At 47.3% G+C, this 12877-nt stretch overlaps 1 protein-coding gene across 3 annotated transcripts in view; it reads right to left on the minus strand.

The window, feature by feature from the left end:
* The window catches only part of LOC143961241 (complement C3-like), a 649911-nt gene that overhangs the window by 622809 nt on the left and 14225 nt on the right, over positions 1 to 12877 (minus strand). For all 3 annotated transcript variants that reach the window (XM_077470478.1, XM_077470476.1, XM_077470477.1), the window contains one exon: positions 4522 to 4664. In XM_077470478.1, the coding sequence (XP_077326604.1) occupies positions 4522 to 4580 (59 nt within the window). In that variant the 5' untranslated portion in view covers positions 4581 to 4664. The remainder of the gene's footprint in view (positions 1 to 4521; positions 4665 to 12877) is intronic.

The following is a 12877-nucleotide window of genomic DNA, read 5'->3' on the forward strand; positions in this document are numbered from 1 at the left end:
CCGGAAGGTTTACCCCACTTCATGGCCAGGCCATTTTTTGTGATGCAGGACTCTGTTACTTTAATTGACAATTGCGCAGGCGTGCGATACTGTACCCAAATAAAATTGATGTTCTTTTTTCACACAAATAAAGCTTTATTTTGGTGGTATTTAATCACCCGTGCACTTTTTATTTTTTGTGCTTATATACAAAAAAAAACCTGACAATTAAAATATATATATTTTTTTTTTTACTTTCTGCTATAAAACACACCCAATAAAAAAAGCCAATATGTATTCTGCTACATATTTTTTGTAAAAAATACAAATAAGCGTATTTTGATTTGTTTGTCCAAAACAAAATATAGTATATTTTTATTTATTTTGTTTTTTTTATTTCTACTAGTAATGGCAGCAATCAGTGACTTATAGGGGGACTGGCAGCAATCAGTGACTTATAGTGGGACTGAGATATTGCAGTGGACAAATTGGACACCTAACTGACACTTTTGACACTTTTTGGGGACCAGTGATCACAAAGTGATCAGTGCTAAAAAAAAATGCACTGTTACTGTACTAATGACACTGGCAGGGTGGGGTTAACATCAGGGGCAATCAAAGGGTTAAATGTGTTCCCTGGGAGTGTGTTCTAACTGTGGTGGTGGTGGCGGGGGGGGGGGGGGGGTGCTTTCACTGTGGGAATGTAAAGATCCGTGTTCCTGCTTAGCATGAACACAGGATCAGCACATTCCCCTCCACAGAATGGCGATCTGCCTTGTTTACATAGGTAGATCACCACTCTTCCTTTCTCTTAAATGTTCAGCTGATCCCGGGGATCAGTTGCCTGATTGGCTCCCGCGGTGTCCATTCACAGCGGGTCGCCAGCAGCGTGCGTGCGTGCCCCAGACCCGGAAGTGTCAGATCACGTACCAGGTACGTGATCTGACACAGAGCAGCTGCCCTGCCGCAGTAAATCTACAGCGGGTGGTCGCTAAGTGGTTAAGGAAGCAACAGGTGCCAGCATATGCTGCATCTTTATCAACCATTGAGGTCACTTGGCCCTATTTGTTGTGTAAACAAAGAGACAGATATGGAGCTAACATCGCTGACCAGATATGGTGGAAATGTCATTGAACAAATATGGCCACATTCTCTACAGGCTCTCTATCTGCAAAGTAGGAGTGAGCTATGAATGTTCGGGTGATCTTCTGAACGATATGCTGTTGCTCTTTCGGAGGGAGCCAAACACTAGACATGTGCACACTGAAATATTTTGTTTCGGAATTTCGTTTTAGTCCAAAAAATACATTATTTAGTTACTCCTGAAAAATTTGTTTTTATTTATTTTATTTTTCGTTAAAAATCCAAATGAATTAAGGTCGAATCTGTCATTGAAGGCTTATGGTGTCTGTCAAATGTTTAACCACTTACAGACCGGACCATTTTGCTGGTCAAAGACCAGACCACTTTTTGCGATTCGGCACCGAGTCGCTTTAACTGACAATTGCGCGGTCATGCGACGTGGCTCCCAAACAAAATTGACGTCCTTTTTTTCCCACAAATAGAGCTTTCTTTTGGGGGTATTTGATCACCTCTGCAGTTTTATTTTTTGCGCTATAAACAAAAATAGAGGGACAATTTTGAAAAAAACGCATTATTTTTTACTTTTTGTTATAATAAATATCCCCCAAAAATATAAAAAAAAACATTTTTTTCCCTCAGTTTAGGCCAATACATATTCTTCTACATATTTTTGGTAAAAAAAAAAATGGCAATAAGCGATTAGTGATTAGTTTGCACAAAAGTTATAGCGTTTACAAAATAGGGGATAGTTTTATGGCATTTTTATTAATAATTTTTTTTTTTACTAGTAATGGCAGCGATCAGCGATTTTTATTGTGACTGCGAAATTATGGCAGAAATTTTTGACACATTTTTGGGACCATTGTCATTTATACAGCAATCACTGCTATACAAATGCAGTGATTCCTGTGTAAATGACACTGGCTGTGTAGGGGTTAACCAGTGGGTGGCAGTGTAGGGGTTAAGTGTTCCTAGGGGTGTGTTACTAACTGTGTGGGGCTGGGCTTTCATTTAGTGAACACTGATCTCTGTTCCAATCACATGGAGCAGAGATCAGCATCACTAGTTGCTAGGCAGAATGGAGAAATGCTGTTTACAATGGCATTTTTCCATACAGCCGCCCCGTGAGACGATCGCGGGTATGCCCGCGTCGATCGAGTCCGGGGGACCCGCGACCGGACCCACGGGGGTCCCGACCAGCACGGGAGCTGGTTACTTCCCTCACCCAATTCCAGCAGTAATCTTTTCTATCTATCTATGTAGAATAATCCTGGACTAATAGAGTTAAGGTTAGGCACATTCGACCACCGGTTTGATAGACACAGATTGTTATTGTTATTGTCAGCGTCATGTATTCGAACCTCCTATCGAACTGTTGTCACAATGAAAATGAAAATAAAGCATTTATTTATGTCGGATCTTTTGTTTTTCTGGTTCTGCATTTTTGTTATCATTTGTTAAAACAATAACAAAAATACCTGGAATTCGGACGAAAATGCATTCGGACAAATACGAATGCGCATGTCTAACAAACACCATGTACTGTACAGTATAATGGCAGAATTTGTACCACTACTATATATGACAAATGCCAACTTTCTGTGAATGTTTGTTAAGGAAGCAGCATGTCGTGCCAACACCTGAGGTGTATTTAGCAGTCAGTGAGGTCACCTGGCCCTAATTAGTTACTGGCTGGTCATGTAACCAAAGGGGAAGGTATACAGCTGACATCACTGACCAAATATGGTGGCTATGTAGTTGACCAAATTTGGTCAATGACATCACCTTGGAGACCACATGTTTGTTTAAATGTATTATCAGGGGGCGGGAGATGTCTTTTATGGTGAGTGCAGGGATGGGATCGGATGTTGGTCGGTCAGTGGATTTTTTTCTTTTGCCAGTTGGCAGTTATTGTTCATGACTGACAATAATCTGAATTGATGGTTGCTATGTTTGACAATGGACTTACATTGTGGGATCTTTTTTTGTCAAAATGTTTGTGTCTTTATTTACACTTTTCAATCTTTTCATGTGAATGAGTAAGGAGGGGCAGGATCTGGGGGCCCCTACATTTTTGAAGAGTACTTCCAGAATCTGATAAGCCCCCGGTCGCAAACCCCCACAACCATTCGACCAAAATTGTGAGGAATAGTTCTTTTACTTCTTCACCATGGGAACAAGCTGTCAGATTCCCCCCCCCCAGCAGGGTAGCCCCCCCCCCCCATGTTGAAAACTTTGACGTGGAATGGTTCAGGAGTGGGGGGGAGGCCCATGCTCACCCTCCCTTTTCTGGATTGCCAGACTGCATGCTCCAATAAAGGTCTGATATGGAATTTAGGAGGGAAGCTTTTTTTGTAGGTTCCACCATTAACATCTACATACATTAACCACTTGCCCACCACTGCGCAAACTTATACGTTGGCAGAATGGCACAGACAGGCAAATTGGCGTATATATACGTCCCTTCAAATTTGCCGTCATTTGGGCGTGCGCGTGCCCCCGGTGGGCATGTGCGCACCCCTGACTCGATGTCTGCCAGTGTCCCATGATCATGTCACAGAGCTGAAGAATGGGTAGATGCCAGTGTAAACACAGTATCTCCCCGTACTGCCTAGTGATAGGACACTGATCGTCTGCTCCCTCTCATTGGGAGCAGCGATCAGTGTCTTGTCACAGTAAGCCACGCCCCCTAACAGTTAGAATCACTCCCTAGGACACATTTAACCCCTTCATTGCCCCCTAGTGGTTAACCCCTTCACTGCCAGTCACATTTATACAGTAATCAGTGCATTTTTATAGCACTGATCACTGTATAAATGCAAATGGTCCCAAAATATCATCAAAAGTGTCCAATGTGTCCAACATAATGTCGCAGTCACAATAGAAATCGCTGATCTCCACCATTACTAGTAAAAAAAAATATTAATAAAAATGCCATAAAACTATCCCCTATTTTATAGACGCTATAACTTTTGGCAAACCAATCAATAAATGATTCTTGCGATTTTTTTACCAAAAATATGTAGAAGAATACGTATTGGCCTAAAATGAGGGGGAAAAAAATTTTTTGTTCTTTTTTGGTGATATTTATTATAGCAAAAAGTAAAAAAAAAATATATTTTTTTTTTTCAAAATTGTCACTTTATTTTTGTTTATAGCACAAAAAATAAAAACCGCAGAGGTGATAAAATACCACCAAAAGAAAGCTCTATTTGTGGGAAAAAAAGGACATCAATTTTGTTTGTTAGCCACGTCGCACAGTGCCGAATCGCAAAAAGTGGCCCGGTCATTTGGCAGCCAAATGGTCCGGGCTGAAGTGGTAAATATAAAGCATTTAGGGCTCATGTAGCCAGGGATTGTTTTGTTAAGTTTGATGTGCATTTGTAACCCTTACTCATTAACAATTGGTGTTTCAATGTTTCAAGGTTAAGTATAGCTAGGCAGACGGATGATACTTACTTTAACTGTCCTGTTGCAGTCTGGCATAACACCAAAAGACACAAAACTCTACACAACATGATGCCACAATGAAAGCGAGCTGCTTCTGTAAGTCCAGAGTTGAGTTCAGGTATTTATTGACTAGATAGAAAAGTCCATCTGACCTAAAAAAATAATGTACATTGTCAATAGAGACCGGAAAAATTCTAACATAAATGTTTTTCTATGCAAAGGGCAACAGAGGTTTCTGCATGAAGTACAAAAGAAATCAGGTACAATATCCCATCTTTTTATTTAAAGTGGTTGTAAACCCTTCCATATACCCAATAAAGTGTGATATACAGAGATTAACTAGTAGTGCAACTAGTTCCCCTGTAGTGTAAATATATTAAAAAAAAATGGTAGAACAAAGTGGGACTCTGATTTTATTTTATTGTATTTTTATTGAAATTATAAAGATGTCAAGATTACAGTAACATACACTTATATAAGTGTGTAGGAAAACGATATTAATAGCATACATTACAAATTACTGAAAGGAAAGAGGTGGGAGGAGGAATGTAAGGAGAGTGAGAGAGAGGGGGAAAGGGAGAGAGGGAAGAGGGGGGGAGGAGTAAAGATGCAGTACAATCAGTGTGTCATCAAAATCACAGTCATTCACAGTACAGATCACAGATCGCTAAACCAGGTGTATATATGCCAGGAGGCAGAGGGTAAGAAGAATATCTCTCCTACAGGAGGTAGTGGAACCGATAGGTCAGCTAAGTTAAGCATTGAACTCTTCCTAAGGGGACACAGAGTAGGAACCAGGATTAAGTTCAGAGTGATTCCACAAATCCCAAATCCTAGAGAAATGTGGCATAGTGTCTTGGACTATTGCTGTAAGCCGTTCCATACGGCCAATGTACTGATGTATGATTTTGCAAAACTTCGGAGAGGGCAGGTGGGGTCTGGGAGAGCCATCTTACAGGGATGGCTCGTTTAGCTGCTATTAGAATAAAGGTGGCGAGTTTCTGAGCATGTTTGGAGAGTCCGGGGATCGGTAGTCCTAATAGAAAATGCAGAGGGTCTAATGAAAGGGAAATCTCAAACAGATCCTGAATGAGGGACTGTATTGCAAGCCAGAATGGGTGGATCAGGGGGCAGTCCCAAAAAATGTGGAGATGAGAGCCAATGTCTCCCTGGCATCTCCAACACACCTTAGGGGACTTGGGGTCGTATTTGTGTATAATTTCGGGTATTTTATACCAAAAGAGTAATATCTTATAGGGCGTTTCTTTCTATTCCACGCAGCATGAAGATTTGGAGATGGCTGTCCATATTTTCTGCCACTGCGGGAGTAGTACGGGCTGTTTTAGCACCTGAGTCCACTTCCGCATGTAAAAATGGGAAGTCTCAGTAATGGGCACTGGAGTCGTGGAGTATTCTGTATATATCAAAGATTAGATGGGCCTGGTATGGGCCTTGAGCACATAGAAGTTCAAATGGGGTTGGTTTGTCAAGACTTAGGGTTGGGGATTTAGAGGCAAAGTAATGTCTGATTTGCAGATAGGAGTGGAAGAGTTGTTTGGGAATCTGGTGCTGCTTCTGTAGTTCCGCGAACGATAGAATCCTGCGGGTAAGGGGGTTTACCATGTTACCGAGTTGGAATATACCAGCCTGGGACCACAGAAGCATTCTATCATAGGCCAAGCTGTCCGGGATATCTGGGTTAAACAGTATATTTATCAAAGGAGGGCATTGGGAGGCCAGAGAGAATAATCTTGAGCACTTCCTCCAGATATCCAAGGAGAACAGCATCGGGGCCAGACATATGCTGCGAAGTGGACCCATGGAGGTTTTTAGGTCCGGCCAAATCATGGCACAAATGTGTGCAGGTCTAGTGATGCTCATCTCAATTTCTGCCCACACAGTGGGGGCTTTCCTGGGCAACCAGGTAATAATTGGTTTGAGGTGTGCAGCGTAATAATATTTAAGCAGATCTGGAGCTCCCAGACCTCCGCGCCTTCTTGGAGCCAGCACCACCGAACCTGCAACTCTATGGGCCCGATAGTGCCAGATAAAATTGAGAAAATTCCTCTGAACAGCCTTCAGTTGGGACATTGGGACAGGAATCGGGAGAGTGTCAAAAAGGTAAAGGAGTCTAGGCATTACCGACATTTTCAAGACATTGATACGGCCCAGAAGCGAGAGGGGAAGTGAATCCCATTGCTTCAAAAGTCTATCGATGTTGCGAAAGAGCGGGGGGTAGTTAGCTAAGTATAGGGTCGAGTAAGAAGGAGTTATGTTAATCCCCAGGTACTTAATGCAGTCTGTGCACCAATGAAAGGAGTAGTTGTCTTGCAGTATGGTAAGATCAGAAGGCGGAATGTGAACAGGCAAAGCTTCTGTTTTACTGGTGTTAATTTTATAGCCAGATATTGAGCTAAAGTCTTTCAACAGGGATAGGAGGTTTGGAAGTGAGATGTGGGGTTTAGTCAATGTCAGGAGGATGTAATCTGCGAACAGGGACATTTTATATTCTCTGTGTCGTAAGCACACTCCTCCAGTGTCCGGGTGCGTGCGTATGGCCTCCGCCAGGGGTTCTAGGCGGAGAATAAAAAGAAGGGGCGATAGGGGGCATCCTTGTCTGGTGCCATTGCTCAGGGGGAAGGAGGATGATAAATGAGATGTCCATTTAACCTGAGAAGAGGGGCGGGAGTAAAGGGCCTCAAGGGCTGCCACAAAAGGACCGGTAAAGCCATACCGTATATACTCGAGTATAGGCCGACCCGAATATAAGCCGAGGCCCCCAATTTACCCCCAAAAAAACTGGCAAACTTATTGACTCGTGTATAAGCCGAGGGTGAGACATGCCTGTCCATCCCTGTGTGTGTGTCCGTCCCTGTGTGTCCGTCCATCCCTGTGTGTCCGTCCATCCCTGTGTGTGTGTGTGTCCATCCATCCATCCATCCCTGTGTGTGTGTGTGTCCATCCATCCATCCATCCCTGTGTGTGTGTGTGTCCATCCATCCATCCATCCCTGTGTGTGTGTGTCTCCATCCATCCATCCATCCCTGTGTGTGTGTGTCTCCATCCATCCATCCATCCCTGTGTGTGTGTGTCTCCATCCATCCATCCATCCCTGTGTGTGTGTGTCTCCATCCATCCATCCATCCCTGTGTGTGTGTGTCTCCATCCATCCATCCATCCCTGTGTGTGTGTGTCCATGTGTGTGTGTGTGTGTGTGTGTGTGTGTGTGTGTGTGTGTGTGTGTGTCCAGCCTACCTGTGTCCCGAGCCTGTGTCCCGAGCCTCCGTCCCGTGCCTTGCCTCCTTGCCTCCGTCCCGTGCCGTGCCTTGCCTCCTTGCCTCCGTCCCGTGCCGTGCCTTGCCTCCTTGTCTCCGTCCCGTGCCGTGCCGTGCCTTGCCTCCTTGCCTCCGTCCCGTGTCGTGCCTTGCCTCCGTCCCGTCCCGTGCCGTGCCTTGCCTTGCCTCCGTCCCGTGCCTTGCCAGGATCGCCGCTCTTCGTCGGCGCCTCGGCGGCCATTCTAAAATTCAAAAGCCGCGCCTCCGCCTTCGCCTGTGATAGGCGGAACACTGAATTTCCCAGCAGCCTGTGTTCCGCCTATCACGGACATCGTCTCATCCTCGTACTACGGACGAGGATGAGACGATGTCCGTGATAGGCGGAACACAGGCTGCTGGGAAATTCAGTGTTCCGCCTATCTGTCAGGGATCCGCTCGTCCTGCGCGATCGGCTCTCCGTGCGCGCGTGCACGTTCGTGCAGCGGGTCGTCGTAGGTACGAGCGTCTTCCAACGCGCGCGGGTGCACGCCGTTCGTGTGTGCGCGCGGTACACGCACGCACGGGCGAGCGTTAGCACGATTGGCGCCAGTAGCCCTTTTTAAAGGCACAGTTGCAGCAGCTCTGTGCTGTCTCGTCTGCAGCTTGTGCCTGTGTATACCTGCTTGTCTACCTGCTACCTACCTGATATCCGACCCGGCTCCGTCTGACCTTGTTGACCTCTCCTGCTCCGACCCCGGCTTGTTTTGACCCTTCTTGAACTGATCTCCTGTTGCCGAACTCTGCTTGTACCTGACACCTCTGCTTGTTCCTGCATCGCTACCCTGTATCCTGAGGACCCATCCAACCTGATCCAGTGGCCTGCAGTCCTCAGCCTTCCTACTACAGAGAGTCCCTGCTTCTGAGAACCCTCATCTCCGGATACCTGCTACTGCTCCTGGCTGGACTCTCCTACCCCACTGCGCTCCGGTCTCCCTGTTCCCATTCCAGCGAGACCAGAACCAGAGCCGTAAGAGAGGTCCCCTTCTACTAAGACAGACTCAATACCTGAAGTTCCTAACAGTACGAGACAGCCGTGTCTGAGTCTGCAGAAGGGGCCTCCGCCATGAAGGAGATTTGCTCTCACCTTGCGGCTCTCACCCAGGCCGTGAAATCCCTTCAAGACGGCTACACCAGATTGGAAGAGCGGGTCCAACATCTCTCCATTTCGGGATCCCCGGACACTGCACCTCAGTCTCCTCCAGTCCAGCCTGCAACTCATCCGGCAGTCGTGATGCTTCCACCTGAGCCTAGGGTTCCCATTCCGGAAAAATTCTCTGGGGACCGTTCCAAGTTTCGGGGTTTTCGTAATGCTTGCCAGCTTTACTTTGCCCTCCAGCCCAGGACTTTTTCGCTGGAAGCAACTAAGGTGGGATTTGTCATTTCTCTCCTGCAAGAAGAACCTCAGTCATGGGCCCACCATCTCCTGGAGAATGACAGTCCTCTTACACAGACTCTCTCTGCCTTCTTTGAAGGGATGGCACAACTTTATGATGACCCCCAGCGGACTGCCACCGCAGAATCCGCATTAACTGCGCTCCAGCAAGGCCGTAGGACAGCCGAGGACTATGTCTCGGACTTTAGGCGCTGGAGTGCAGATACCTTATGGAACGAGTCGGCCCTTAGACACCAATTTCGCATGGGCCTGTCTGAAGGCCTCAAGGACGAACTAGCCCGAGTTGGTATCCCAGATGCCTTAGAGGACTTAATTGCCCTAGCCATCCAGATCGATCGTAGACTCCGTGAGCGGAAGGCCGAACGCTCTTCTCAACCTCTGAGACCTGCCTGGATGACCGCCAGAACCCCGTCTCCCAATCCGTTCTTCTCTCCGCCCTCTCAAAAGGGGCCTGCCAGTACCTCTCTTGCTCCTGAGGAACCTATGCAGCTTGGACTACTCCGACCTACTCTGTCTCCGGAAGAGCGTGCCCGTCGTCGACATATGAACTTGTGTCTATACTGTGGCGGCTCCGGACATTATGTGGCCAACTGCCCTGTGAAGCCTCGTAAGTGCCTCTCTTCTGTGTCCCGCAGTTTCGTTAACTCACCTTCCAACTCTCTACATGTTGCCCTTCTGCTTTCTTTTCAGCTTCATGGAAGAACGATTCACGTCAACGCCATCCTTGACTCCGGAGCCTGCGGTTGCTTCATCGACGCTGCCTTCACCAACCTGCATTCCATTCCACTTCAGCCAAAATCTCATGGACTTTCTATCTTCTTGGCCGATGGTTCTCAGATCAAGTCCGGCCGGGTCACCCATGAGACCCTTCCTCTACCCACCTCCACCTCCTGCCGACATACGGAATTACTAACTCTTGATGTCATTTCATCACCACTCTTTCCTGTGATTCTGGGCATACCATGGCTGCAAGCCCACAACCCCTCCATTGACTGGTCCTCTGGGGAGGTAAGATTCCTCTCCACCTACTGTCAGGACCACTGCCTCTCTGGGGCTCCTGCACAATCCAGAACACTTCTCTGTCTAGATCCAGACCTGGACCTATGTCAATCGGTTCCAGAGCCTTATCATCAGTTTCTGGATGTCTTCAGTAAACGGGGGGCTGACTCCTTACCTCCGCATCGTCCTTACGACTGCCCCATTGAGCTCCTCCCTGGGGCTGAGATTCCTTTTGGACGTGTCTACCCCTTATCCGAGAAGGAGCAGGAGGCTCTGAAGGCATACATCTCCGAAAACCTCAAGAAGGGGTTCATCCGTCACTCCACATCCCCTGCCGGGGCTGGGATATTTTTCGTCACTAAAAAAGACCAGACCCTCCGACCCTGTGTAGACTATCGGGAACTGAACAGAGTCACGATTAAAAACCGCTATCCCCTACCTCTGATCCCAGAACTTTTTCAAAAATTGAGGTCGGCTGTTATTTTCACCAAACTTGATCTGAGAGGAGCCTATAACTTGGTCCGTATACGAGCAGGCGACGAGTGGAAGACTGCGTTCCGAACTCGTTTTGGGCATTACGAGTATCTGGTGATGCCTTTTGGATTGTGCAATGCCCCAGCCACCTTCCAGCACTTGATTAATGATGTCTTCCGGGACTTCTTGGACATTTTTGTCATCGTTTACCTTGACGATATCTTGATCTTCTCCAGGTCCCTGGAACAGCACCGGGGGCACGTCAGCAGAGTTTTACTTCGGCTCAGGCAACATGGACTATACGCCAAAGCCGAGAAATGTAAGTTTGAGCAACAAGAGATCCAATTCCTTGGCCTTGAAATCTCCCCAGCAGGCGTCAGGATGGATCCGCAAAAGGTCGCTGCTGTTCTCGAGTGGCCAGCCCCCACCGACAAGAAAGGCGTCCAGCGCTTTGTAGGCTTCGCCAATTTCTATAGAAAGTTTATTAAAGGGTTCTCGGCCATTATCTCCCCCATCACCCAGCTTACTAAGCAGAATATGCGCTTTCTTTGGAGTCCTGAAGCCCAGGTCGCCTTCGAAAAACTCAAGGACTTGTTCACCTCTGCCCCCATCCTCAGTCATCCGGATCCATCTAGACCCTATATTCTGGAAGTAGACGCCTCTGAGATAGCAGTTGGGGCGGTGGTCTCCCAACGTTTTGGTAAAGACGACCTGATGCACCCCGTAGGGTTCTTCTCCCGAAAACTCTCTCCAGCGGAGAAGAATTATGATGTAGGAGATCGGGAACTACTTGCCATTAAATCGGCCTTGGAGGAGTGGAGATACTTACTGGAGGGGGCGGTACACCCCGTGCTCATCTACACGGATCACAAAAATCTCGAATACCTCCGCACCGCTAAACGACTGAAACCTCGGCAGGCCCGCTGGGCCCTCTTTTTCTCCCGATTCAGTTTTCACATCACCTATCGCCCTGGATCAAGAAACACCAAGCCGGATGCACTCTCTCGCATGTTTGACAATCCTAAGGACTCTGCACCTCCGGATACTATCCTCCCTGCTAACTCCTTTCTTCTCATCCAACTGGGCCTAGTTTCTCTGCTCAAGAGTGCCTCTTCCACATCTTCCTGTCCCCCAGGAATCTCATTAACATCCAGAGAGGGCCTGCTCTGGAAAGACAACCTAATCTTCGTTCCTGAGGAGGTGAGAGTTAAGGTTTTGGGGCTCCTCCATGACCATCCACTCGCGGGTCACTTTGGTGTCCGCAAGACCTTAGAGCTGATACAACGTTCCTTCTGGTGGCCAGGCATGAGGGAGTTCTGCAAGCAGTACGTGAACTCTTGTCCAGTATGTTGCCGGAATAAGATTCCCAGGAATCGGGCCTGGGGCCTGCTTAAGCCTCTCCCCGCACCCGACCGCCCCTGGCAGATGATTACTATGGATTTCATCGTAGAACTCCCCCCCTCTGAGAACTGTACCGCCATCTTTGTTGTGTGTGACCGTCTGTCTAAGATGGCCCACTTTCTTCCCTTGAAGGGGACTCCTTCTGCTACCGAAACGGCTCACGTTTTTATTAAGGAAATAATCAGGCTTCACGGGGTACCCACCAACATTGTATCTGACAGAGGGGTGCAGTTCACCTCCCGTTTCTGGAGAGCCTTATGCGGAGCCCTGAAAATTGAATTGGCCTTGTCCTCCGCCTACCACCCACAGACTAACGGGCAAACAGAACGCACCAACCAAACCCTCGAGCAGTATATCAGATGTTTCTCTTCCTTTGTCCAGGACGATTGGGTTTCCCTGTTACCTTTGGCGGAATTCGCCTACAACAATGCCAGCCATGCTACCACCGGGCAGTCCCCGTTCTTTTCCAATTACGGTTTTAACCTGTCTTTTCTTCCCGATATCCCTACAGAATCGCATGTACCAGCAGTTCAGGACACAGTATCCTTTCTTCAGCAGAACAACCGGATCCTGCAGGAGGCTATAACCAAGGCTCAGGCTGACAGCAAGAAGAGTTTCGATCAAGGAAGAAGGGGAGAGTTGATCCTTCAAGTCGGGGACCAGGTATGGCTGTCTTCCTCTAATTTAAAATTAGCATGTCCCTCCAGGAAGTTGGCACCAAAGTTTCTGGGTCCATTTCCTGTTAAAAGGAGGATTAACGAGGTATCTTATGAGTTGTCTTTAC

This window comes from Lithobates pipiens, unplaced genomic scaffold (assembly GCF_037356315.1).
Source record: "Lithobates pipiens isolate NorthernLeopardFrog02 unplaced genomic scaffold, aLitPip1_a1.2 Scaffold_8, whole genome shotgun sequence".
Lineage (NCBI taxonomy): Eukaryota > Metazoa > Chordata > Amphibia > Anura > Ranidae > Lithobates > Lithobates pipiens.